The sequence below is a fragment of the Mya arenaria genome, chromosome 7, assembly GCF_026914265.1.
Source record: "Mya arenaria isolate MELC-2E11 chromosome 7, ASM2691426v1".
Lineage (NCBI taxonomy): Eukaryota > Metazoa > Mollusca > Bivalvia > Myida > Myidae > Mya > Mya arenaria.
The window spans coordinates 31389230-31414655 of record NC_069128.1 but is presented as its reverse complement, the minus strand read 5'-3'; the positions used below and the strand labels follow the sequence as shown (position 1 = coordinate 31414655).

At 34.1% G+C, this 25426-nt stretch overlaps 1 protein-coding gene across 1 annotated transcript in view; it reads right to left on the bottom strand.

Annotated features, from left to right (window-relative positions):
• The window catches only part of LOC128241424 (sodium- and chloride-dependent glycine transporter 1-like), a gene marked incomplete at its 3' end in the record, with an annotated part of 40660 nt that extends 15234 nt beyond the window's left edge, over positions 1–25426 (bottom strand). Inside the window, 2 exon segments of the mRNA XM_052958343.1 lie at positions 1036–1153; positions 25330–25426. Of these exon segments, the coding sequence (XP_052814303.1) occupies positions 1036–1153; positions 25330–25341 (130 nt within the window).

Genomic DNA, 25426 nt, shown 5'->3' with positions numbered 1-25426 from the left:
GAACCAAGTGTTATCTCCCTTTGTAAATATGTGACATTTTGTTTGGCTCTTGTTTTAGTTATGCGCCAATACATAAAAGGGGCACACTATAGGTTCACACTTGTCAGATAGATGCAAATATATGTTATGCATTACTCCGATGAACTCGTTTTACCTATATGATCAAAACAAAGAAAAGGCATATAATGTGTGGACAGTCAAAATATATAAGCCTGTATATATAAATGGGATGTTTAATTAAAAGCTACGTGGTCACGTAAAAAGCGCCAAATTATCGCTTATATGATTTGTCATTTGTTTTAGTTAGGCCTAAAAAAATATGTATCGTTTCCGGTAACCCGACCCTACCTATAAAAATGCGCCGACATTAACTATTTTTTTCCGTTTCTGAGCAAAACAAATATTCGTTAGCGAATAGAGAGTTACAAAGGGCGGATAAATGCAGATTTTAATCAGAATTGTTGTTTATATGATAAAACAAAGTCAGGCAATGACAGTAATGTTGGAAAGACTGCCATGTGCAAGAAAACACTCTGAACTTACGACAGATTTTGAAAAAAAAAATAGAAAAAAAATCCCTACCTACCCTACCTAGATATTTTGGAAAGGTTACCCTAAACAAACATTTTTTTGCGGGGCCTCATACACTATAGGATTACACTTGAAATATGCAAAACTATTTTACACTATTGTGTTTAACTTATTTGACTTTAAAAAAAAATAGAAAGAAAACGCATATAATTTAAAAAAAAAATATGAACCTTTATAAAGATGTAATCAATTAATAGCTACGTGGTCACAACTTTATATCTGTAGACGAATCATATGGTTTTTTTTAGATTAAATCATTAGAGACAAATGAGTTAAACATCGAAATGCATTAACATTAACAATCAAACAAATTGTTTTTGCATTCACCAAGTGTAACTTCCGATGTACCCCTTTATCAATGTGCCCCTAAATAGGGTCGTCGCTAAAGTTTTGGCTTTTGTGCTTGGCCCTGTTGTTTCCATTATACTTTTATTATAAACGTACCTCCTCCATTCCTGAAACACAGGTACGGAAACCTCCACACATTACCCAATCCCACAGCAAACCCGACCAAGGTCAAGATGAACTCCAAGTGACTGCCCCATTTTGCGCGCTCTTTGCCCTGAAAATACAACAAGGTTAGAGTGAGTAACGTCCCAATTATGAACGGGTATAGACAATAAATTGTTTTATAAATAGGAAAGAACGTGTATACAGTTTGTTCAATGCTGCTACATTTTAACCATGAGAACCGAAGAAGCTCCGAGAATGGATCGAACCCCGGACCCAGGAGCCATGATTACAAATACATGTATTCTGATGTCTGAATTCGGACTCAAGTGGCAAAACTGCGACTATTTGAAATTGTACAATTATTTAGAGGGAATAAATATGAGTCTTAGTAATTCAATAATAGTGCTTTTTTGAGCCTGAGTCTACACTCGGACTGAGCCCGACTGCATGTTTGTCATCATGTTGTGTGAAATGTATAAGTACATAGATATCTGGTTTGAAAGCCTTTTTCAAAGATGAAACCTTAAATCTACAAATATGTTATCTTCAGCAAGACATAAAGCATTAATTTTATTGATTTTAATGGAAAATAAGGAAGCATACTTATGAATGGGATCACTGAGGCATATCGAAGGATTAAATGCACTCTAAACCACAGATCAACCACAATAAATACAATTGTTTTAATATAACAAAAAGGATAAATAAATGGAAAAAAACAATGGTTGTTATGAAGTATACCTAGTTTAGTTTGAAATGAAGGTGCAGAAAACACGGTATTTCTACCTAATGAGACAATAGTAAACACAGTACATCTTTTAGCACTCACCAATCATTTAATACTTTTGCGATTTCAGCTATTAAATACACGGTTTCAATCTTGTCATCAGTTATTAATATTTTGCCAAAAATGCATTTTATAGTAAGTAGCTGAAAGTTTTTCACTTAATGGTTTATGTTTGTTACATCTTTATGCGTAGTTTTTAAATATGAGTGTCACTTTAAGGATAACAATGATATCGAATACTGCTAAGGTCTGTTGTATTGCTCAATGCTATACATGTCCATAGGTGGTATTTAATATTGGTCTTAATCCTATCTTATCTAAGATTGATGTAGCACATCGGATTACAAGGTTCACTGTATAAATAACAAACCAATACAATGAATGGAATTAATGTTGTATGCCGTAAGATTGACCTAACTTGCATATTGGATACCACTCCAATACAACTTAAACCTACTTCAAACTACATGAGCATAGTCGATATGCTGTTTAAGAAATATCCTAGTTCAGGGTAAGTGATGGTCATTTCCTTGAGTATTTTATAAATGTGATAACTAGTAGGATTTGTACTATCTACAAATGTATATTTCTTAACTGATATGTACGTCACACTGCAATATGATAAAAAATCTTTATCTTTAAAAAACACAAATGAGTGATGCAATATTTAATTACAGGGCGTTGTTTCAGTGAAATACCAGATGGCAAGAAATTAGACATTTGGGAAGTTTAGCTGCTGACTGAAAAGAAGTTAAACATATGCGATGTTTAAAGGGGTTGTACTCCGTATGATAAAATAGCGAATTTTTTATTTTTATTACATTTTGGTACTTTTTTTTACAATAATAATATCAAAGCGTAACACATTCTATTAGATTATTGTCCTGAGATTCGTCACAGAAAACAACTTTTTTGGTGCCAATCTGGTGTATAGTCCTTTTAAGACTCATACAGCAAGCTATCAGCTAATAAAGTGCCATTCGGATCACCTCGGCCATTGTCCATTGGTCACGTAGTAATATCAATAGATCAGTTAAACTTAATGACTTTACTCTTGCGAATCTTAATCGTTTATGCAATTATTGGCAATCAATTCAAACTTAGTATTAACATACACGTTAAAACACTACAATTTATTATAACTAATATTTAAATAATTATGAACTACTTCTACTGATACATCCGATGTTGTTTTCTATTGAAAATGGCCGAGGTATTCCGAATGATAAAGTGCCAGCCAATCACCAGAAGGCAAATTTAAATTTTGTAACAGACGACCAAACTCTTTTCTAAATGAGACATGTCTAGACTTACATGGACGTTAATATGTTTAGTTTTGTAATTGTAAATAGTGTTAAACCTCTGATAGCGCGCAAGTTTAAAGTGCACAGAAAGAGTGGTATTTTCTCTACTTCTATTTTAGTCCCCTTTTATACTTAACCCCCCGGCCGCATTTCAATAAGATATCTTATTTGTAAACTTTACGCTGTTTAAGAGTCTTCGAAGACGTCTGTAAAGTTACGGGCAGATTTTTTTACGAAATATTCCTTTTCGATAGTTTTATTGAAACACAATTTACTACAAAACAAATTACGCCTGGATTTGTATGATCTTAAGTCTAAGCAGGGGCGGTTTCAGAATTTGAAATAAGAGGGGGCGTAACCAAGAGGCGTATCCTTTTGAATTGCGCCCCTCCCTCAAAACGGAAATTTTGTTTGTTTAAAATGCTGGCAGAGGGGTTTGGGAGTATTCCCTCAATAATTTGTTTACAATTACTAGTCTGTAATTGTGCATTTTGGGCGTATTGTATAACTCTTTTTCTCCTGAGAGTATATTGAAATAAAACCTATCTAAATTTTGACGATTTTAGGGGGGCGGGAGGGGGGGGGGGTACCCACGCCGGGAGCACCCGAGCACTCTTAAGCAGCTTAAGGTTTACGACTAGATATCTTACTGAAACCGAGCTCAGGCCTTTATTTCTTATGGATAGGTACTAATTATACCATTTGAAGTATATAAGTAAGCGTGTATTGTCTTTTAGATCTTTAAAGCACTCGCTCATATATTGTAAAATTTGTACCTTTTATTCTTTGACGAAATAAAGCTTTGCAAATCAGTATGACAGTTAAAACTAAGTTACTGACGGCTGGAACCCTTTAACAAATGTTAACATATGCTCAAATATTGTCTTTGAAGTCCACTATTTTAGGATTTATCATTCCTCTCTTAATGTATGGGTCCCTGAGGGCGTGTGGTTTGGGTGCATTTAATTCTTATTTGTTTTTGACTGTACCGGCGTGGGTTTGCTCCTCGCTACTACCAGGTTTTTTTTATACTTTAATCGTACTCTTTGCTGCAATTTCGGTACCAACCAGTAAGTAAATTATAATAGTATAGTTTTCAGATGCATAACTGTGAAAAAAATGGGCTCAAAAACATAAGCGATCTCCATTAACCTTTCATACCTCTAAACCAGGGTGATGAATCACGTGACTAATCGGATTACTTGTGATAATCAATAACTGACCAATAGAAAGAATGTTACCAATGAGGTTAATTGGATCTAAAACGATGTAGCTCATCGGATTACTTGTGATAATCAATAACTGACCAATAGAAAGAATGTAACCAATGAGGTTAATTGGATCTAAGAACGATGTAGCTAATCGGATTACTTGTGATAATCAATAACTGACCAATAGAAAGAATGTAACCAATGAGGTTAATTGGATCTAAAACGATGTAGCTCATCGGATTACTTGTGATAATCAATAACTGACCAATAGAAAGAATGCAACCAATGAGGTTAATTGGATCTAATAACGATGTAGCTGATCGGATTACTTGTGATAATCAATAACTGACCAATAGAGTGAATGAAGTCAATATTGTTAAATGGATATAAGAACGATGTAGCTTATCGGATTTCTTGTGATAATTTATAACTGACCAATAGACTGAAAGAAGTCAATGATGTAAATTGGATCTATTAGCTATTAAGTCTATCGGATTTCTTGTGATAATTTATTATCAATAACTGGTCAATAAAGTAAATGAAGTTAATGATGCATGACCCTTAGATTAACTATGTTGCATATCGAATACCAACTTTGAACGATAAACACGCCGCGTCATTTAGATAGTTATGTTTATATAACAAAAAGAGGGAAGTACAGTCTAAATGTTTGTGTAACCTAACAGATAAAGGTAGAGTACAAATTCTACCTTGTCTCATTCTGTCATTTATTGCAAACATAACTTAAGGTGAACGCACAAACCAACCATGTTAAGTCCAGTTTTGATATGAGCGATGAACTAAGCTTCCGGGTGGACGGCTTGTTTTTTAGGCCACACCAAATAAGTTTTTGTTCCTCAGATTTTTGCAATAAAAATTTGGAGCGAAAAAAATACATATACAATTTTGTCAGTCTCCAGAAGATTCGAAGCGAGCGAATAGCGAAACAATCTTCTTTTTTTTTCTTTTAGTCAATATAAAGAAGAAAGAGTGTTCAGTGTAATTGACCTTTAACCCATTTGAATACAATCTTGAACAAAATCTCTATTGGAAAATGGTAAAATATTCGAATATATACTATTTGTGTGACTTTCTATATAATACTTTATTTAAATAGAAGGATAATTATAAGTTGTGGGTGGCTTTCGTTTTTTGTCCGAGGTACCATTCAACAGTTATGGTTAATCCAAGTAAACTTAACAACCAAATAATGTTCATCAATACTCTGTATTCAGTTTTACATACAATAACAGACGATAAGCTCATGAATACCGCATGAAACTATGACTACCATCGGGTTTGATTGTTGGTTAATTCAAGTCTCATCATTACAACTAAAAAATAATGCCACTCAAAGAATGAGATATATGAGACAATGGTTGAACACCACTAGCAGATCCAGGGGTGGGGCGCATCTGACGCGCCCCCCACCCCCTAATATAAACGTCCAAGTTCACTTTTAATTTCACTGTAGGAGAAAAAACAACACCCAAAATGCACCGTTTCGAACAAGAAATTGTTAAAAAAACTGCTGGAGTACCCCTCCCCCTGTCAACACTTCAATCATATACATTTCGGTGCTGAATGAGGCGTGCGGGCCAATGGTTACGCCCCTTAGTTACGCTCCCTCGTCAAATCCTGTAACCGCCACTGCAGAGCACAATACTAATAATTTTTATAACAAAATAATGATAAACAGCCAACATAAAGTTATGTACTTGTACTTGTATTGTGAAAACAATAAGTAAATATATTTACACAATATGAAACTAGAAACGAATGCTTGTCTTGGTATGAAAAATACATATATCATGAAGATTTGGATACTAAAATTAACGCCAGACTTTCATGCATATTAAGGAAATGGATGTATTTGATCGAAAATCACAGTGATGAACCGATTACTGATAAACACAAATGTCTATCTGTGTCTAGTTTAAAGGCCTTGTTTAAGGAATGTTTGGCATGATAATCCTCTGCTGTGCATCTCCTGCTAATTGCACTGATTTCACAGTAGGGGCCATTTCCTGTGTATCTGTTTATTGGCTCAGGGCCATATACGGCTGACCTTTTTAGAGTAGATAATCCGTTTGTCTCACATATACATATAAACAATATGCATAGCTAATGTATTTATTAATTAAACCGATTGGAAATAAATTACATATATTTATTTTATTTCCTCAACTTCATGTTCATTTTAAATGTTTGTTAAAGTTCAATTCATTATGTAGCAAAATAGGGCCATTATAGCACTAAAATAATTTCAATCTACGACTAAACTCGACTAAGATCTTCATTAAAACGGTCACAGAGACAAAATACTCAAATTTTAAATCTGGAATTTCTATTTGAATAGTGTTTCCACATTAAATCAAGGGCTAGTTTAATAATTTAATATCGTTCACCTAATATTTAGAGACACAATGACAGTTGGGCTTATTATAATTTTTGTCATCCTATCTGTTATCATTTGCGTCCTGACGTAATGCTGTATTTTTTTAAAAAAATAACCGGAATCAATACGAAAGAAATATTTGAATAACTATCTTTTAAAATTGCTATAATATTAACTAATAACATAAGCTAAGGTTATGATTATATATCTTCTATGGCCGAGAGTGTAAGATAGGTTCATTCCGACCCGAGCGTAGGGTGTTTTGCTGAAACGAGGTTTACGGAGTTTCCGCAAAAACCCTACGCGAGGGTCGGGATGAACCTATTTTACACGAGCGGCTATGGTAGATGCTTTTTCTCCCACCTTAGTTAAACAAAATTAAGTAAAAATGTATTTTCTTGCTGGAACTCTTTTGTGCTTAGTGAAAAAAATTGCGTACGGATATGCGATAATTCGTGGTTGTCATGGATATTCGCGCAGTGATTCAGAGTATGTAAATGGTCTGATCGGTCTTTAAATAGTTCTAAGAAGAGTGAAGCATTATTTCTTGAAAGGTGCGTGAAACTGTTTTCTGGTGACATTTGAAGCGAAAAATAATTAACTAACGTTCTAAATATTGCCACAAGACAAGGTTTCCATGATGCGCTACAGACGACAGTCTTCAACAAGGGAGGTAATTACACTGTGGTGACCATTAAAAGAAGTTCAATCCGGGCATTTTATCTTCGCCCGTGGGCAAGATAAGAATTACTAGCATGGTTAAATTAATGGTACTACTTATCTGAGGTGGGAGAAAAAGCCATCTTTATATATTTACCTTAATTTTGTATTTTGGATTTCAACGTGTGAACAAAACATTGATTCCCCAAATAGTTCCGCTGCTAGGCGATTAAGTGGACTACTAAAACATTAATGGGAGGTTGTACAAAACACTGAGACCCTCCGTCTGTGTAAATATAACACGTGTTATCTCCTTTTGTGTGTTTTGACTCACAGATAATATAAGTCGTTTTCTGGGGCAAACTTGTGATGGTATCTTTGTATATTGTTTTGGATTTGATGGCAGAATTCTAATTTAGTGTTCAAGTTTATATTTTGTCTAATTTTGTTAATCAGCAGTCAAATGTTATTGTTTTTGATCAGGTTAATCTAAAGATTTAAAAAATGAAAAAAAAATATTGATATACTGTCGGAAACTTGAAATAATTCATTCTGGGCAGATCCAAAAATCAAATCAGAACTGAAATTTCATTTCTGAACCACTGGTCCAGTTATAACCATAATGTTTAGACAGAAACAAAAATTATTTGGTTCGGGTAACATCCTTTTCAATAACCGGTAGTGTAGGTAGCTTTATTTTTGTATCAAGCTTATGTGAGTCAGAAAGGCATTGAAGAATGGCGTTAAAATAATCACTTTGGGGAATGGACACCGGATATAGCTCAAAAAAGTGATAAATCGATAAGCGTTTGATTTTGACACATGGAAAGTTTTCTATCATTTTTTTTGTATTTTATGGTTATATATTTATCAAAATCGAATAGTTTCGAATAACTTAATCATGTGCAATATACGACTATTATGGAAATGTGTCTCCTCTTTTGTATAATAGCCCCAATTCTTGCCGAAAGTTGCACGATCGCTCACAAATGTTCATTTATGTGATACGATTTCAAACATAAATCAAGAAATTTAAAATCAAAATTAAAACTGAATCGAGCGATTTCTTCGTAATAACATTATCTAGTAATGTGTAAGATATCAATACGATATGTTTTGTTGTTACGGAGATATTCATACATTTTGGTGCCCTGGCGGTGTACTGGATATAGATGAAGCAAATAAATAACTGCACAGGGGATAGCTATTAAGTGGACTGGGGATAGTAACGATGTATTTAGAATAAAAAGACTGTGATAATGATTACGGCCATTTCCTTATACGCGAGCTCGAGGGAAATTGTTCGATGTTGTCCAAATCGAGGGATGTTTTTTGTATCTGTTTGCACGTAAATCTGTTTCATTCATACAGATTAGTTAAACATGATGAGTTTTTCACAAGCATCAACGTTCGAGTCGCAAATATCTAAATATTTGAACTACGCCAGTAATCTGATTTATTGAGGAACACAATACATATGGCCGTATAATTTATGTGGTGTTTGCTATTCATATATATAGTATTGCTTTGTAAATCAAGTAGGTATCTATTTGCACACAGAAAGTCATGAGAAGGGAATGTGTTATTGTGATCAAATTTTGAACACGTGAAGCTTTTTTCTAAGCTTGGGTCGATGTTGCTATTACTTAGAATAATGGTCTCTGCTCGTTCACTTCAGTGAGAAAGTATGTAGTGTGACCAACCCTGATAATTAAGCAGCTTGCATGTTACGTTCATTTAGGAGAGCATGGATCAAACTCATTGTTAATAATTTCTTATCAAATTGTACTCCCACTTTTTGCAGATTATTTGAAAGTTGGAAACAGACATACATGAATATTGTATATTAAAAGTGTTACCTTCAATTTTTGTCCCATTTTACTTGTTATCACCAGGACACATTTCTCAACTTTAAAACTATCCTCAGTACATAATACGGCTATCCCCAGTACAGTACTGTGAACATATCTAAGGGCATATCTTTAACAGTTTAAAAGTTACATTGCCAGTTCTTACAATAAAAATAAATGAGCTTATGCTTGTGAAAGCCTTTGATTCAGATTTTATATTTATTCGATATATATTTCCTAAAAATAACAATACTTGTCGAAATTCTGTAAGTTTCGAGGTGATCATCTCAGATTTGAAGAAACCTTTTTCGAGGTATGTTAAATCGTAAGCATTTTAAAGTATACCATAGGCCAAATTTAGCATTCAGCTATTGGTTCAAACACTTGTTTTATTTGTGGATACGGTAGATATGCGTTAACAAAGCAAGATCTTACCTCTGGTAAATCAAAACAACTGTATAATTGTCTGTTAACTTATCACTTTTGAGCTATATCCGGTGTCCGTTCCCCACAATGATAATATTCTGTATAAAGCTTTAACGGCTTTTAAACTATATATTAAAAACACTGTTAACCTGACCGACCCTTTATGTCCCCCCGGCCACACATTTTAGCCTTTATTTCCTATAAATGGGCATTTTCTGAGTGAGTTATTTTTCAAACTTCCAAAAATAATAATAAACCTGATATTATTCGGTTTAGTACAGAATCCCGGTACTCAAAACAGATGGAAGGGGAATAAAAGTTATGCCTACCCACCGACCCTATATTTTCCCAATTGTTGAACGGGGGCCCTTCAGGGCCACGTTCATAGTAGGCACATCAGATCGTTACTGCAAATGATTACACGGTGATTCGGTCGAAATAATGCGCTCATTGAATGCTTGAATACACATGACATCTTTAAACTTCAACAAATCTGAATTGATGTATTGTAATGTACATTTGAACTCGTACATTTTGCATATCCCTGAAAATGCAGTTGATAAAATCACAAAATGAATTCAAAATATTTATACGCAACCGCTCGAGAACAGCGAAAAACTAAATGTATTGTTACAGGTGTGAGTCGGTTATAAGAAGTAGTTACCATAATTGATTAATCGATTCCAAACAATTCAAAAATTTCCTTAAAATGAAATGATATGTAAACACTATTTCACTGATCAATAAACAAACGAACGAAGTGAATGCTTTTGGAAACCGTATATCGATAAAGTATATTATACAGATTACTACGCCTATAGTTAGCATGGTCATTTCAACTTTCGATCGTCGCCATTTTGTAAGCGCTCTGCCTAAGAGTGTCTCATGGATATCAGCTGGATTAAATGTGTATTGTAAGTATTTTATAATCAGATTGTTACACACGAACGGCTTTACGTGTGCGTGGCATGACAGTGAATGAAATTGCTTCATTATTTACACTGTATATTGTTTTTTGTGCAAATATCTGTGTTTTCATGCTGTCAATGTGCGTTGTTTATGTACGTGACCTACATTTGGCGGCCTAAATCATGAACCTGCGTGTTTATTCTTCTTATCTAATTTGTTTACATTACGATGTGAATTTGTGTCGTTCATATTGCTAATTCTGATTATGTGCATTTTGATTTTCGTTCATTTATGCATTCGTGACTTTCGTGGGTTACAGAGTTTCGTGACCTCAGGTGACCTACTGCGTAGTTGTATTTTGATGAATTCAGCTGTGATGTAATATGCCTTCAAGCCACTATCCTGATGAACATTCAGACGTTATAAATGGACCATTGCCCTGTTGCCATGGCAATCACTATGAAGAGGAGCACACAAACTGTTACTTGTTTTGAATACGAGATGTACCACAAACTGACCATAAACTTTTTGGATGCTCTGTTCATTTCATCAGCCAATTTCGATGTATACATGTACTTACTGAATAATGACAAACAATCCAAGTCTTTATTAACATTAACAATGCTTAGCTTTTTCTCATTATACACCCCGACAAACGAAGTTTGAAGGGGGTATATTGGAGTCACCCTGTGGTCAGTTGGTCTGTCGGTTTGTCAGACTGTCCGTTGCAATTTACCTTGTCTGGAGCATAACTTAAAACTACTGGATAGAATTTGATTAAACTACATACAAAAGTAGAGCATAATGAGAGGAAGTGCAGTGTATAATAACCATAACTCCATTCTTGCTTATTACTGAGTTATTGCCTTTTGTTACTTGATTTGTTCGTAGTATAACTTGAAAACTACTGGATGGAATTCACTTGAACTTCATACAATGGTAATGCACAATGAGAGGAATTTCAGTGTTCAAGAACGGAACCATAACTCTGCTTTAGCGCATTACTGAGTTGTGGCCCTTTATTTTATTTTTTGCTGTCAATTTTTCTTGTCCGGAGCATAACTTGAAAAATACCGGACGGAATGTCATAAAACTTTAGACAATGGTACAGCACAATGAGCAGGAGTTCATGGACATAATCATTAAACTATTTCAGCAAATTACAGAGTTATTGCCTTTTTCTGTGTTTTGTTTTTGTTAAAATTTAATCACAACTTTGTCCCTCAGCATAACTGGAAATTTTATAACATTTCTTGATTGACATGTATACTTGTGCAATGCACAACAATTTCAAAAGTGTCCTTTCCTATTTTTAACAATGCCCTAGTTCGTATTCCACAACTAAACAAGCTTGCAATTGCACTGTGTCATAATATAGCAATGCTGCAATGACCATATTTTTTACCAGTTGCTGCTTTATACTAAACTTTTATTGAAAATGGTGCATGGACACTGATAACACATAAATGTTTTATTCATACAGTTGTACATGTCCTTTCAATGTATATGTTGATAATGTTAATACATATTTCATGTACATTTACACATGTGTTTATTGCCAACCTCATCAAAACATGCATAGTTTGCTCACATACATATTTCCAACACAGACAATTACGGAATTTATTACTACTTTACGTTCATTCTGATATGTAAATAAACATTTTACTACTCGTTTGTACAAAACAATTTTCATTTGCTATGTTGTTCGTTTCCTTTTCTGTCTGCATACAGATGGTATTTTCATATCAATTTTTCAACATTACCATGATGTTCTTTGCTAATGTGAAACTTATCCCTTGGGAACAATATTAACATCTTTCAGCATACATGCCTGGATGAGTTTTAAAATGACCAAATTATGCATACTTACTGCATTAACATACGCAATGACATACATTTCATATCAACTTGTGTGTCTATATTTCCCTTTCAACTACTTCGAAATAACAAACGTCCCAACCCTAAAATGTTCAAAAGTATTCTACATACCCCACTTTAATCTTACACTGTATATATGTTCTATATGTATATTTCTTGCCTAATAAAATTGAAGCCTGTCAACTCGTACGTTGTTGTAAAACATATGAACCCCACCTCTCAACTTCCTTGGGTGTTCCTATCAATTCGTTTCTGAAATTCCTGTCATAACTTAAACAGGAGGCTCAAAAGGGCCTATGCTCTACTGGATGGGTTTGTATGGTCAACATCACTGTTTTCCAAAAAAAAAAAAAAAACCCCTTATGGGTATTTGAATACTCAAAACTGAAGACTGAATCATGTTCGCAAGCATTTATTACACAATAGCATTTTTCTTTACTATCAAGGCCCATAATCTAATCATTTCAAGGCCCATAATCTAGGCATGCATGGGCGGATCAGGCTGGTTTTCGAAAGGAACCGAGCTCTTATGGATATGTAGATAGTGTACAAGTTTCATCGAGATACAATCAAAAATGAAGGCTGTATCGTGTTCACGAGCAATTGTTAACAGGATTTTTTATACTATCAAGGCCCATAATCTAAGCATGCATGGGCGGATCTGGTTTTCGAAAGGAACCAAGCTCTAATGAATATGTAGAACCTGTACAGGTTTCATCAATCAAAACTGAAGGCTGTATCGTGTTAAAATGAATTGTTTACAGACGCACGGACGCACATACTACGTACACATGACTTCGGCCAGGAGAGCTAAAAATTGCTTACCCTCTCGGGGCCACCGTTCCTCAGGGCTTTCAGCGTTTTGATTTTATACTTTAATCGTACTCTTTGCTGCAATTTCGGTACCAACCAGTAAGTTAATTATAATATTATAGTTTTCAGATGCATAACCATAAAAAAATGGGCTCAAAAACATAAGCGATCTCCTATAACCTTTTATACCTCTAAACCAGGGTGATGAATCACGTGACTTTAACGGGGTTCTCACATGGGTCACCACGGGTCAAAATCGATGTAAACAAGCAAGTAAGTGACGTTAATTTCTAAGTAACTATATTTGACAGAAACTATTTCTTAGCCTATAAAATACTATGCTTTTTTTCTGCTTCCACACGTGTGAAATAGTTTAGATCTGCTTGTATTTAACGATGCAATCCTTGGCCATTTTGAGAACGCTGCAACGCTGTGTGCACTTTGAAAGTTTACTAGTGAGTAGTCGTTTTGACCCGTGGTGACCTATGTGAGAACCCATTTGAGGTCACGTGATTTCTCAACCTATAAACAGAACCTTCGTTATATTTGACCTCTATGCATGTCGTTGTAGTTTTAGCTGAAGAAATCTAAACACTTAGAAGTAATATATGGGATTTAAATGTACACAAAAAAACAACGTTCAGGGCTGTATTCAATATTAGTCTTTATTGGATCTAAGAACGATGTAGCTAATCGGATTACTTGTGATAATCAATAACTGACCAATAGAAAGAATGAAACCAATGAGGTTAATTGGATCTAAAACGATGTAGCTAATCGGATTACTTGTGATAACTAATAACTGACCAATAGAGCGAATGAAGTCAATATTGTTAAATGGATATAAGAACGATGTAGCTTATCGGATTTCTTGTGATAATTTATAACTGACTAATAGACTTAAAGAAGTCAATAATGTAAATTGGATCTGTTAGCGATTTAGCCTATCGGATTTCTTGTAATAATTTATAAACAGGTCAATAAAGTGAATGAAGTTAATGATGCATGACCCTTAGATTAACTATGTTGCATATCGAATACCAACCTTGAACGATACACACGCCGCGTCATTTAGATAGTTATGTTTATAAAACAAAAAGAGGGAAGTACAGTCTAAATGTTTGTGTAACCTAACAGATAAAGGTAGAGTACAAATCATACCTTGTCTCATTCTGTCATTTATTGCAAACATAACTTAAGGTGAACGCACAAACCAACCATGTTAAGTCCAGTTTTGATATGAGCGATGAACTAAGCTTCCGGGTGGACGGCTTGTTTTTTAGGCCACACCAAATAAGTTTTTGTTCCTCAGATTTTTGCAATAAAAATTTGGAGCGAAAAAAATACATATACAATTTTGTCAGTCTCCAGAAGATTCGAAGCGAGCGAAGAGCGAAAATATCTTCTTTTTTCTTTTAGTCAATATAAAGAAGAAAGAGTGTTCAATGTAATTGACCTTTAACCCATTTGAATACAATCTTGAACAGAATCTCTATTGGAAAATGGTAAAATATTCAAATATATACTATTTGTGTGACTTTCTATATAATACTTTATTTAAATAGAAGGATAATTATAAGTTGTGGGTGGGTTTCGTTTTTTGTCCGAGGTACCATTCAACAGTTATGGTTAATCCAAGTAAACTTTACAACGAAATAATGTTCATCAATACTCTGTTTTCAGTTTACATTCATTAACAGACCATAAGCTCATGAATACCGCATGAGAGTATGAGTACCATCGGGTTTGAACATTGTTATTGTTCAAATATTATAGATACGATATTTTGATTGTTGAGTAATTCAAGTCTCATCATTACTACTAGAATAGTATGCCAATCAAAGTACTACTACTGACGCGCCCCACCCCTAAAATAATCGTTCAAGTTCACTTTTAATTTCACTATAGGAGAAAAAATAATAAAATACACCCAAAATGCACCGTTCGAACAAGAAATTGTTAAACAAAATGCGGGAGTACCCCTCACCCTGTCAACACTTCAACCATATACATTTCGGTGCTGGCCAATAGTTACGCCCCCAAGTTACGCCCCCGTTAACGTCAAATCCTGGATCCGCCCCAAAACACAATTCTATCATAACAAAATAATAATATACATACAACATGCAGTTATGTACTTGTATTGTGAAAATAATAGGTAACTATATTTACAAAATATGAAACTAGAAACAAATGCTTGTCTTGGTATGAAAAATACATTATATCAAGGAAATTTGGATACTTAAATTAACGCGAGACTTGCATGCATAGTAATGACTTTTGAATGTCCAATGTCGTGCTGGCACGAAATTCAATTTTGAATGTCCAATGTACAATGTCGTGCTAGCACGACTTTCATTTTTGAAATCCCAATGTCCAATGTCCAATGTCGTGCTGGCACGACATTCATTTTTGAATGTCCAATGTCCAATGTCGTGCTAGCACGACTTTCACCTTTGAATGTCCAATGTCCAATGTCGTGCCAGCACAATATTCGAATTTGAATGTCCAATGTCCAATGTCGTGCCAGCACAACATTCGATGTTGAATGTCCAATGTCGTGCCAGCACGACATTCATTTTTGAAATCCCAAGGTCCAATGTCCAATGTCGTGCTGGCACGACATTCATTTTTGAATGTCCAATGTCCAATGTCGTGCCAGCACGACTTTTAATTTTGAATGTCCAATGTCCAATGTCGTGCCAGCACAACATTCGATTTTAAATGTCCAATGTCCAATGTCGTGCCAGCACAACATTCGATGTTGAATGTCCAATGTCGTGCCAGCACAACATTCGATTTTAAATGTCCAATGTCCAATGTCGTGCCAGCACAACATTCGATTTTGAATATCCAATGTCCAATGTCGTGCCAGCACAACATTCGATCTTAAATGTCCGATGTCCAATTTCGTATATTTAGCTAACTTCACACAGCTTAACATAAGCTAAGGTTTAGATAAAGCCATCTTTATACATTTACCCTAATTTTGTATTTTCGATGTCAACGTGTGAACAAAACATTGATTCCCCAAATAGTTCCGCTGCTGGGCGATTGAGTGGACTACTAAAACATTAATGGGAGGTTGTACAAAACACTGAGACCCTCCGTCTGTGTAAATATAACACGTGTTATCTCCTTTTGTGTGTTTTGACTCACAGATAATATAAGTCGTTTTTTGGGGCAAACTTGTGATGAAATCTGTGTATGCTGTTTTGGTTTTGATGGCAGAATTCTAATTTAGTGTTCAAATTTATATTTTGTCTAATTTGATGGCAGTATTTTTCAAATCCGATGTTTTAATTTGGTTAATCAGCAGTCAGCCGTTTTTTGTTTTTCATCAGTTGAATCTAAAGATTTAAAAAGTGAAAAAAGATTGATTTTTGAATACGACTGTCTTAAACTTGAGATAATTCAGCCTGGGCAGGTTAAAAAATCAAACCAGAATTGAAATTTCATGAACCTCAATGAACCACTGGTCCAGTTATAACCATAGTGTTTAGGCAGAAACAAAAATGATTTGGTTCGGGTTACATCCGTTTCAAAAACCGGTAGGGTAGGTAGCTTTATTTTTTATTAAAGATGCACTCTTACTTCCAGATAAGATTTACCACAATTTATAATATTTTTTTAATTTCCCAAAAAGGATGAATAAATGTCGAAAACAGTGGTTCTTATGAAGTATACCGAGTTTGATTTGAAAGAAATGAGCATAAAACACAGTATTTCTACCTAATGAGACTATAGTAGACCACAGTAAATATTTTAGCATTCACAAAACATTTAATATGTTTGCGCTTTCCGCTATTAAATACACGGTTATAATCTTGTTATCAGTAATTAATATTTTCCATAAATGCATTATTTAGTAAGTGATGAAGGTTTATCAGTCAAATTTGATGTTTGTTATACATGTGAATGTATTGATTTTGAAGAAGAGTGTCACTTTAAGCTTATGTAAGTTAGAAGGGCATTGAGGAATGGCGTTAAAATAATATTCAGTCTGTATAAAACTTTAATGGCTTTTAATCTATATTTAAAAAAAAAAAAACACTCCTAAAAAAGGTTGTTAACCTGACAGACATTTTATGTTCCCCCCGACCACACACTTTTTTGCCTTAATTTCCTAAAAATGGGCATTTTCTGAGTGAACATGTTAAAATTTGACTAATTTTTATTTTTCAAACTTTCAAAAATATTAATAAGCCTGATATTGTTCGGTTTAGTACAGAATCCCGGTACTCAAAAAAGAAGAAAGGAAAAATAAAAGTTATGCCTACCCACCTACACTATATTTCCCCTATTGCTTTTGAAATGTTACTGGAAAGAAATATTTTAGTTTTGGCCTTAGGTATTATATGAGCCGCATCGCGCGAGTTTGGGCCTTCGGACATTATTATTACAAATGAAATAATCATTAATAAAAAATGCCTAAAATAAAGATTTTTTCTATGTTAATCAATTTCTTCCTGACTTCTTTCTTTTTAAGGTTTGTCATTGGTGCATCAATTTCTCAATAATTTATGACCATTGGTTTACTCATGTTTCCATAGCAACCATGGATTTCGTCCCGACATATTTTGAATGGATTAATAGTCTGTGTTTAAAACGGCCAAATGTATTAAAAATACAAAAATAATTCATTATTTTTATCTTAATTTATGTTCCTTAAAGATTCTGTGATAAGAAAATAATTTAAATTATAAGCTAGTTGTAATATTGATACAATAATTTTGCACGTCATTTGAATAATGCACTTTCATTACGACGTCATTTGAATGACGTCAAATTTAGTATTCAAATTGCGCAATACATGATCTCACTTGTAAACATGTAACTTACGCAAATTAAGTGATATCATCATGAACATTTCAGAATATCTTTCTGAAATTACATGGCATTCAAATACCTTAAATCATTGTAATAGCAAAAATATTTCCGAAGGCCCAAAATCGCGCGACGTGGCTCATATTAACACGCTCAAAGTATTCAAACTCGAAAGGCAGTGCATATTTTATCAGTCAATGTAACTGATTATAGACAGATGTAATTAGGATGACAAACACTGTCATGACATTGAGATAAGACTTCGATCGGATTGAAAACGTGATTTTCATACTAATAAGACTAGATCCAAGATAGTCCGATGATTAAGATACGAATACTTGGCATGCGGTTAAAACTTTTTCACATTTTATTTCAGACTAGAAATAATTATAAGCATGAGTATCAATCTATTATAGAAATTTACAAATCTATTAACGCTAAACCATTTCTATTCTTAATTAAGTGTTTGATATAACTTGGGCGGTAGAATCTTTTTAGAGTTGGTGTCTTTGTAATTTAGAAACGTTATATCGAATATCGGTACAGGTATTTGTCTAATACTTATGTCCTTGCATATGTTGCTTTCAGTGGTCAACATTATATTTTGTCTACTGGGAAGGTAGCATTTTTTAAGTTTTCCAATACAGGTTTTACAGTAAATCAAAAGTCATCCGTTTTTGTTTAGTTTTAATAAGGTGAAACGGTAGATATGAACAGTTGCTGGTGGTTTACTATGTAGACCAGTAAAAAATAAAGGTTATGAATTAAGTAACTATGTAATGAGCGTTTATAGAGTGTTTAAACCATTCTTAAGTGGATTTTTTAACCATACCTTAAGTTGGGAATTTTAACCATTACTTAAATGGGGTGTTCTATTTATTACTTGAATGGAATATTTTAGACATTTCCTAAATGGGGTGTTCTAATTATTACTTGAATGGAATATTTTAGACATTTCCTAAATGGGGTGTTCTAATTATTACTTGAATGGAATATTTTAGCCATTACCTAAATGGGGTGTTCTAATTATTACTTGAATGGAATATGTTAGCCATTACCTAAATGGGGTGTTCTAATTATTACTTGAATGGAATATGTTAGCCATTACCTAAATGGGGTGTTCTAATTATTACTTGAATGGAATATGTTAGCCATTACCTAAATGGGGTGTTCTAATTATTACTTGAATGGAATATGTTAGCCATTACCTAAATGGGGTGTTCTAATTATTACTTGAATGGAATATGTTAGCCATTACCTAAATGGGGTGTTCTAATTATTACTTGAATGGAATATTTTAGCCATTACCTAAATGGGGTGTTCTAATTATTACTTGAATGGAATATGTTAGCCATTACCTAAATGGGGTGTTCTAATTATTACTTGAATGGAATATGTTAGCCATTACCTAAATGGGGTGTTCTAATTATTACTTGAATGGAATATGTTAGCCATTACCTAAATGGGGTGTTCTAATTATTACTTGAATGGAATATGTTAGCCATTACCTAAATGGGGTGTTCTAATTATTACTTGAATGGAATATGTTAGCCATTACCTAAATGGGGTGTTCTAATTATTACTTGAATGGAATATGTTAGCCATTACCTAAATGGGGTGTTCTAATTATTACTTGAATGGAATATGTTAGCCATTACCTAAATGGGGTGTTCTAATTATTACTTGAATGGAATATGTTAGCCATTACCTAAATGGGGTGTTCTAATTATTACTTGAATGGAATATGTTAGCCATTACCTAAATGGGGTGTTCTAATTATTACTTGAATGGAATATTTTAGCCATTACCTAAATGGGGTGTTCTAATTATTACTTGAATGGAATATGTTAGCCATTACCTAAATGGGGTGTTCTAATTATTACTTGAATGGAATATGTTAGCCATTACCTAAATGGGGTGTTCTAATTATTACTTGAATGGAATATGTTAGCCATTACCTAAATGGGGTGTTTAACTATTACTTAGGCAGTCCGGGGTGCACAGTGGTTAGCGCACTCGCTCTTCACCAAGGCGACCCGGGTTCCATTCCCGGCCTGGGCGCATGTGAGTTTGGTTAGTGGTCACCAAACCGGACAAGTGGGTTTTCTCCGGGTACTCCGGTATCCCCCACAACACAAGACCACACTCTCGCGCAACACCGTGCCAACGAGAGTGACTTAGTAGGACTTAGTATAAGCTATCATAGCTTTCTTCACAATCGTTGTAAAATATATAACGTTCAAACTAACAATTACTTTAACGGGATGTTAAACAATTCCTTAAATAGAGTATTTTAACCACTTCTAAAATCGAGTGTTACTAATTACTGTTTAACTTTTCCTTAAAAGGAATATGTTTAACCACTACTTAACTGAAGTGCTTTAACCATTACTTTCATGGGCTGTCTTAGTAATTTGAAAACGTTATTTTGTCTTATAATAACTGTCTCTGCATATGAATGTCACTGTTGTTTTGGTTCGAATATGATTGTTTATCGTCCTTTATCGTTAAAGAGAAGTTTTAATATATGTATCACGATATTTTCTGTGCGTCAGTTATAGCAAACACTCTACACGCGAGCATTCGGTGCAAGCAGATAAAAATTGTCATTCAAACGCAGCTTGAATAATATTTATACAGTGATAATCATCATAAACAATGAGATTTGGTCACAGGTTAATTTCAATATACATTTAAAGATGCACTCTTACTCCGAGATAGGATTTTCCACAATTAATAATATTGTTTTAATATTCCAAAAAGGATGAATGAATGTCACAAACAATGGCTCTTATGAAAGATACCGAATTTAATTTGAAAGAAATGAGCTTAGCACACGCTATTTCTACCGTTCTTGATATGTTTAGAAAATTAGTGTTGACGCGCAGGCCTCTGTCAATGAGATCTCCGGACAGATTCACATTCAATCATTTAGATTAGCTCTTACCAGCAAAAATCCATAAAGCAGATTACATCCGCCAAATTTCCATTAAGCAACGATAACATCTGCTGAGTTTATATATATATAGCATCGAAAAGAACCACGAAATTTCCAAAAACTAGTTTCTTATAGATCAGGGGCCGTTGTCAATAAGCAACTTAGACTGAACTTAAGATTAGAAACTAAGTGTTTTGATTGGCCTGTATATTTAGCTGACCAATAGGCTTCAGTGAATCACTGAGGCATATCTAAGAATAAGGATGATATCAATATTGAATTTTGGCCCAGGGTGGTATTCGATATTGGTCTTAATTGGATCTAAGAACGATTTAGCTAATCGGATTACTGGTTATTTATAACCGACCAATAGAGTGAATGAAGTCAATGATGTATTTCCATAAGATTAACTTAATTTGAATATTAAATACCACCCTAGACTGTTATTTATTTTTATAATTATAGAAACAACTTCAAAACATACGAAACTGTGTGTGCTCTTATTATCATAATGAAAAAATGCGTTTTCGTATATTTTGATAGTTCCATAATTGTGTAATGCATATTATTGTAAAGAAAATGCATTAAGTTTAAACCACGAATTAAATCTATTTATTCTTATTATGTTGTCTTACATAGCACATATGTAAGTGCTTCGTATGATTATATATAAATGGGTGAAATTATGAATAATAAGTATTATTATTACAATAAGTGCTCTGTGTAATAGAATATACAAGTGTTATGCTATGAAAAATATAGAATGTTTGGAAAGTCATTGAATATCTTAGAAGGACTTTAGTTTAAAGGTACTCGCTCATGTTTTTGTAAAATGCACATGTTTTGTATGAAGAAATAAAGTGTGCCAAATCATTACGAGTGTTTAAACTAAGCTACTGACGGCGGGAACCCTTCAACAAACGTTCGTAATCAGTATTGTTTGACAAGCTTGATAGCTAGATATATGAAAATCGAAGGGGCATGGCCTTCAAATTGTTGCGTTATCAAATCTGCTCAAAATACGAGAGATTGCGATGTATTGAAAGTTATTCCAGTGTCAATAGTAACACAACACAAATGTTTGCTGTAATTTTCACAACATTGAAACCCTTTCATGACTAGGTCTGTGAGTTGCGGGTTTGCGAGGGAGTGGGTTGAAGAGTGTAGAATTTATTGGGTGTTATGAAATATTGTCGTCGGGCGAGTAGCTAATTTTTGCGTCAAAATGTCATATCTAGAGTGATAGCAACCCCGTAGAGGCCTATGACTTTTCTGAAGTAGATTCTGAAGTGTTCTAATCGAAGAATAAACTTCAAGAGTGACAAGGAAACCAAACAAACGGTATATGGTCAACTTGATAGCGCTTGGTCATTAAGGGGGTGACCAAGTCAAGAATGACGCAAGTAAGCTGAACATTTTTTTCGAACTAAATTTGAAAACTGACTTTGTTCTACGCACTGGTCGAAACATGATAAATACAAGCCGCTGCCCAAAACATTCAGGGGCGGTTCCAAGATTGACGTAAGGGGAGGGGGAGCGTAACTCAAAGTGCGCCCTTCCCCCACGAAAAAGGTTTGTATTTAGTTAAAACATTATATATTTTATCACGGAGTATTGTGAAGAAAGTTATGCTAACTTATACTAAGTCACTCTCGTTGGCACGATGTTGCGGGTGGTCTGGTGTTGTAATGAACACTGGAGTGTCCGTTAAAACACCACTTGTCCGGCTTGGTGACCACTAGCCAAACTCGCATACGCCGAGGCCGGAAATCGAACCCGTCTCGCCTTAGTGAGAAGCGAGTGCGCAAACCACTGCGCTAACCGGACAACCAGACAAGGCTTGTATTTGATAAATGAGGTTTTCTTCGCAAAGAACAACAACGGCCGATATTCGTGTAAAATGACGTGTTTTTTTGGTAATTATTATTATAATTATTATTATTATTATTATTATTATTATTAGTAGTAGTAGTAGTAGTATTAGTAGTAGTAGTAGTAGTAGTAGTAGTATAGTAGTGGTGGTGGTGGTGGTGGTGGTGGTGGTACTAGTAGTAGTAGTAGTAGCAGCAGCAGCAGTATTAGTAATAGAAGTGGTAGTAGTAGTGTAGTATTGTAAGTATTATTTTATTGTTTCATTAAAGGCGGGCGGGAGCGGGAGAGGATGCAGGGGTGTTCGGTCGCCGTGAACGAATAATATGCCAAACGGGTTGTGATAAGGCTTTACAGTGCTGTTCGCGTTGTTCCTTTAGTATATTATTTTAGGATTTTGTCAAAAGCATGTGGTCATAGTTTGAAGCGGTTAAAGAAATAACTTTGCCCACCCTGTTTGTTTTATATAAAAAAGAACACATGTATTTTAGATAAGGAATTATTCGGTCTATTGTACAGAACGTTTTTCAGTTTCAGTTTATTGGCAATATCATCAAATACAAGCTTTTTTGCTTTAACCAGCAGTAATTTTCACAAAGTTAACAACGTTGTTAACGTCGTCATTGTTAACTTTCAAATCATTACTGCACTGGAAGTTTAATGGATTCTCTTATGATCTGTTGTTTTTCTAACAAGATTTGAGTCAACTGTTTCAGCTGACCTTGTTTATGCTTAAATATGCGAGCACATCAATTCATATAATATACCGCGTCGCGGAAGATATTCTGAAAATTTCATGATGATATCACTTAAATTGCGTAAGATACGTGCTTACAAGTGAGACCATGCATTGCGCATTTAGAATACTAAATTTGATGTCATTCAAATCACGTTGTTACGAAAGCACATTATTCAAATGACGTGCAAAATTAACGTATCAATCCCATTTAGCTTATAATTTAAATTCTTTTCTTATCATAGAATCTTAAATGACCATAAATTAAGATAAAAATAATGAATCAGTTTTGTATTTAATACATTTGGCAGTTTTAAACACTTAGACTATTAATGCAGACAAAATATGTCGGGACGAAATCCATGGTTGCTATGGAAACATGAGTAAACAAATGGTCATAAATTGTCGAGAAAATGACGCACCAATGAAAAACCTTAAAAAGAACGAAGTTTGAAAGAAATTGATTTACATAGAAAAATCATTATTTTTGGCATTTTTTTATTAATGATTATTTCATTTGTAATATTTATGTCCGAAGGCCCAAAATCGCGCGATGCGGTTCTATTGTGAGATGTCTTATTTGACTAAATAGAAGTCATTGATGCCAATATCAGCCGATTCTGAGACTTTTTTTCACAAAAAGTGTCAAAACTTACAATCTGTGAGCATGCAACTTTAACAATTAATGCTGTTCACTGATTCGTCCCAAATGCATTACACTTTCATGAGCTACACACAGGGATGTAGCTAGCTCTCAATTAATGTTGATTCATAATTATGCCGTGGGATTCCGGGGCATGCCCCCCTCGGAAAAAATGAAAACTATGGCACAATCCGGTGCATTCTGGGCGTTCTGAGGTGCTTTATTTAATACTGGAAAATGGACAGTTTTAGGATCATGTAGTCAAGTACGCATACTGCAATTTTGGCTGATTTTTTAAAATATATTTTTGTCAGTATCATGTTGATTCAGCCGCGTACTCGCGTATAGGCAGCTACACGCGTGACATATGTCTTTATCATTAATACATAATTTCTATTTCATCATATGTACATTCAAATTTTAGATTAAAATGTCAAGGTTTGTTATTGTAATTTGCTATCAAATATTAAAGTACACTGTGCATTATCAAACTATTGAAACAAGGATATTTTGTAAATGAGATAATCATCTGAAAAGCGCGCTAAATAGGTTGACGCGAATATTTTATTTTTTTAATTTTAAAGCGTTTTCATGTTCTATTCATTTGACTTAAACGATTAAAACAAAAAAAAAGCATATGATTTAGGTACATATTAAAATTGTTTAAACCTTTACAAAATAGTTTATTTAATTATCAGTTTCGTAGCCACAAATTCCCAGTTAAAAAGGCGCCAACATATCGCTAATATGTTTTTATCAGTACGGAAATTATATGACTTTTTTGTTTTGATGAGTAAAGTCAAATGAGTTAGACATGATTAATTACTAAAAAAAACATATATATTTTGCCACATCTATATTGTGCGTCTTTAAAACGAAAAATGAGCTGCCTGCAATATCAAAAGAGATAAATAGCACGCAGATATTGATAATTCATTAATAATACAAAAATAATAAATGTATAAACTAATTAAAATTTTGAAATTGTATTAAAAAAAAACAAATTGCGATTTAGAAATTAAGAACATATTACCTCGCCACCCATTCTGTAAGCTCCTATCAACACTGTTATGCTAAGTGCGAATGGAAGTCTTCGTTTACCTAGTACCCGCTGTACGCATGCGCACCTC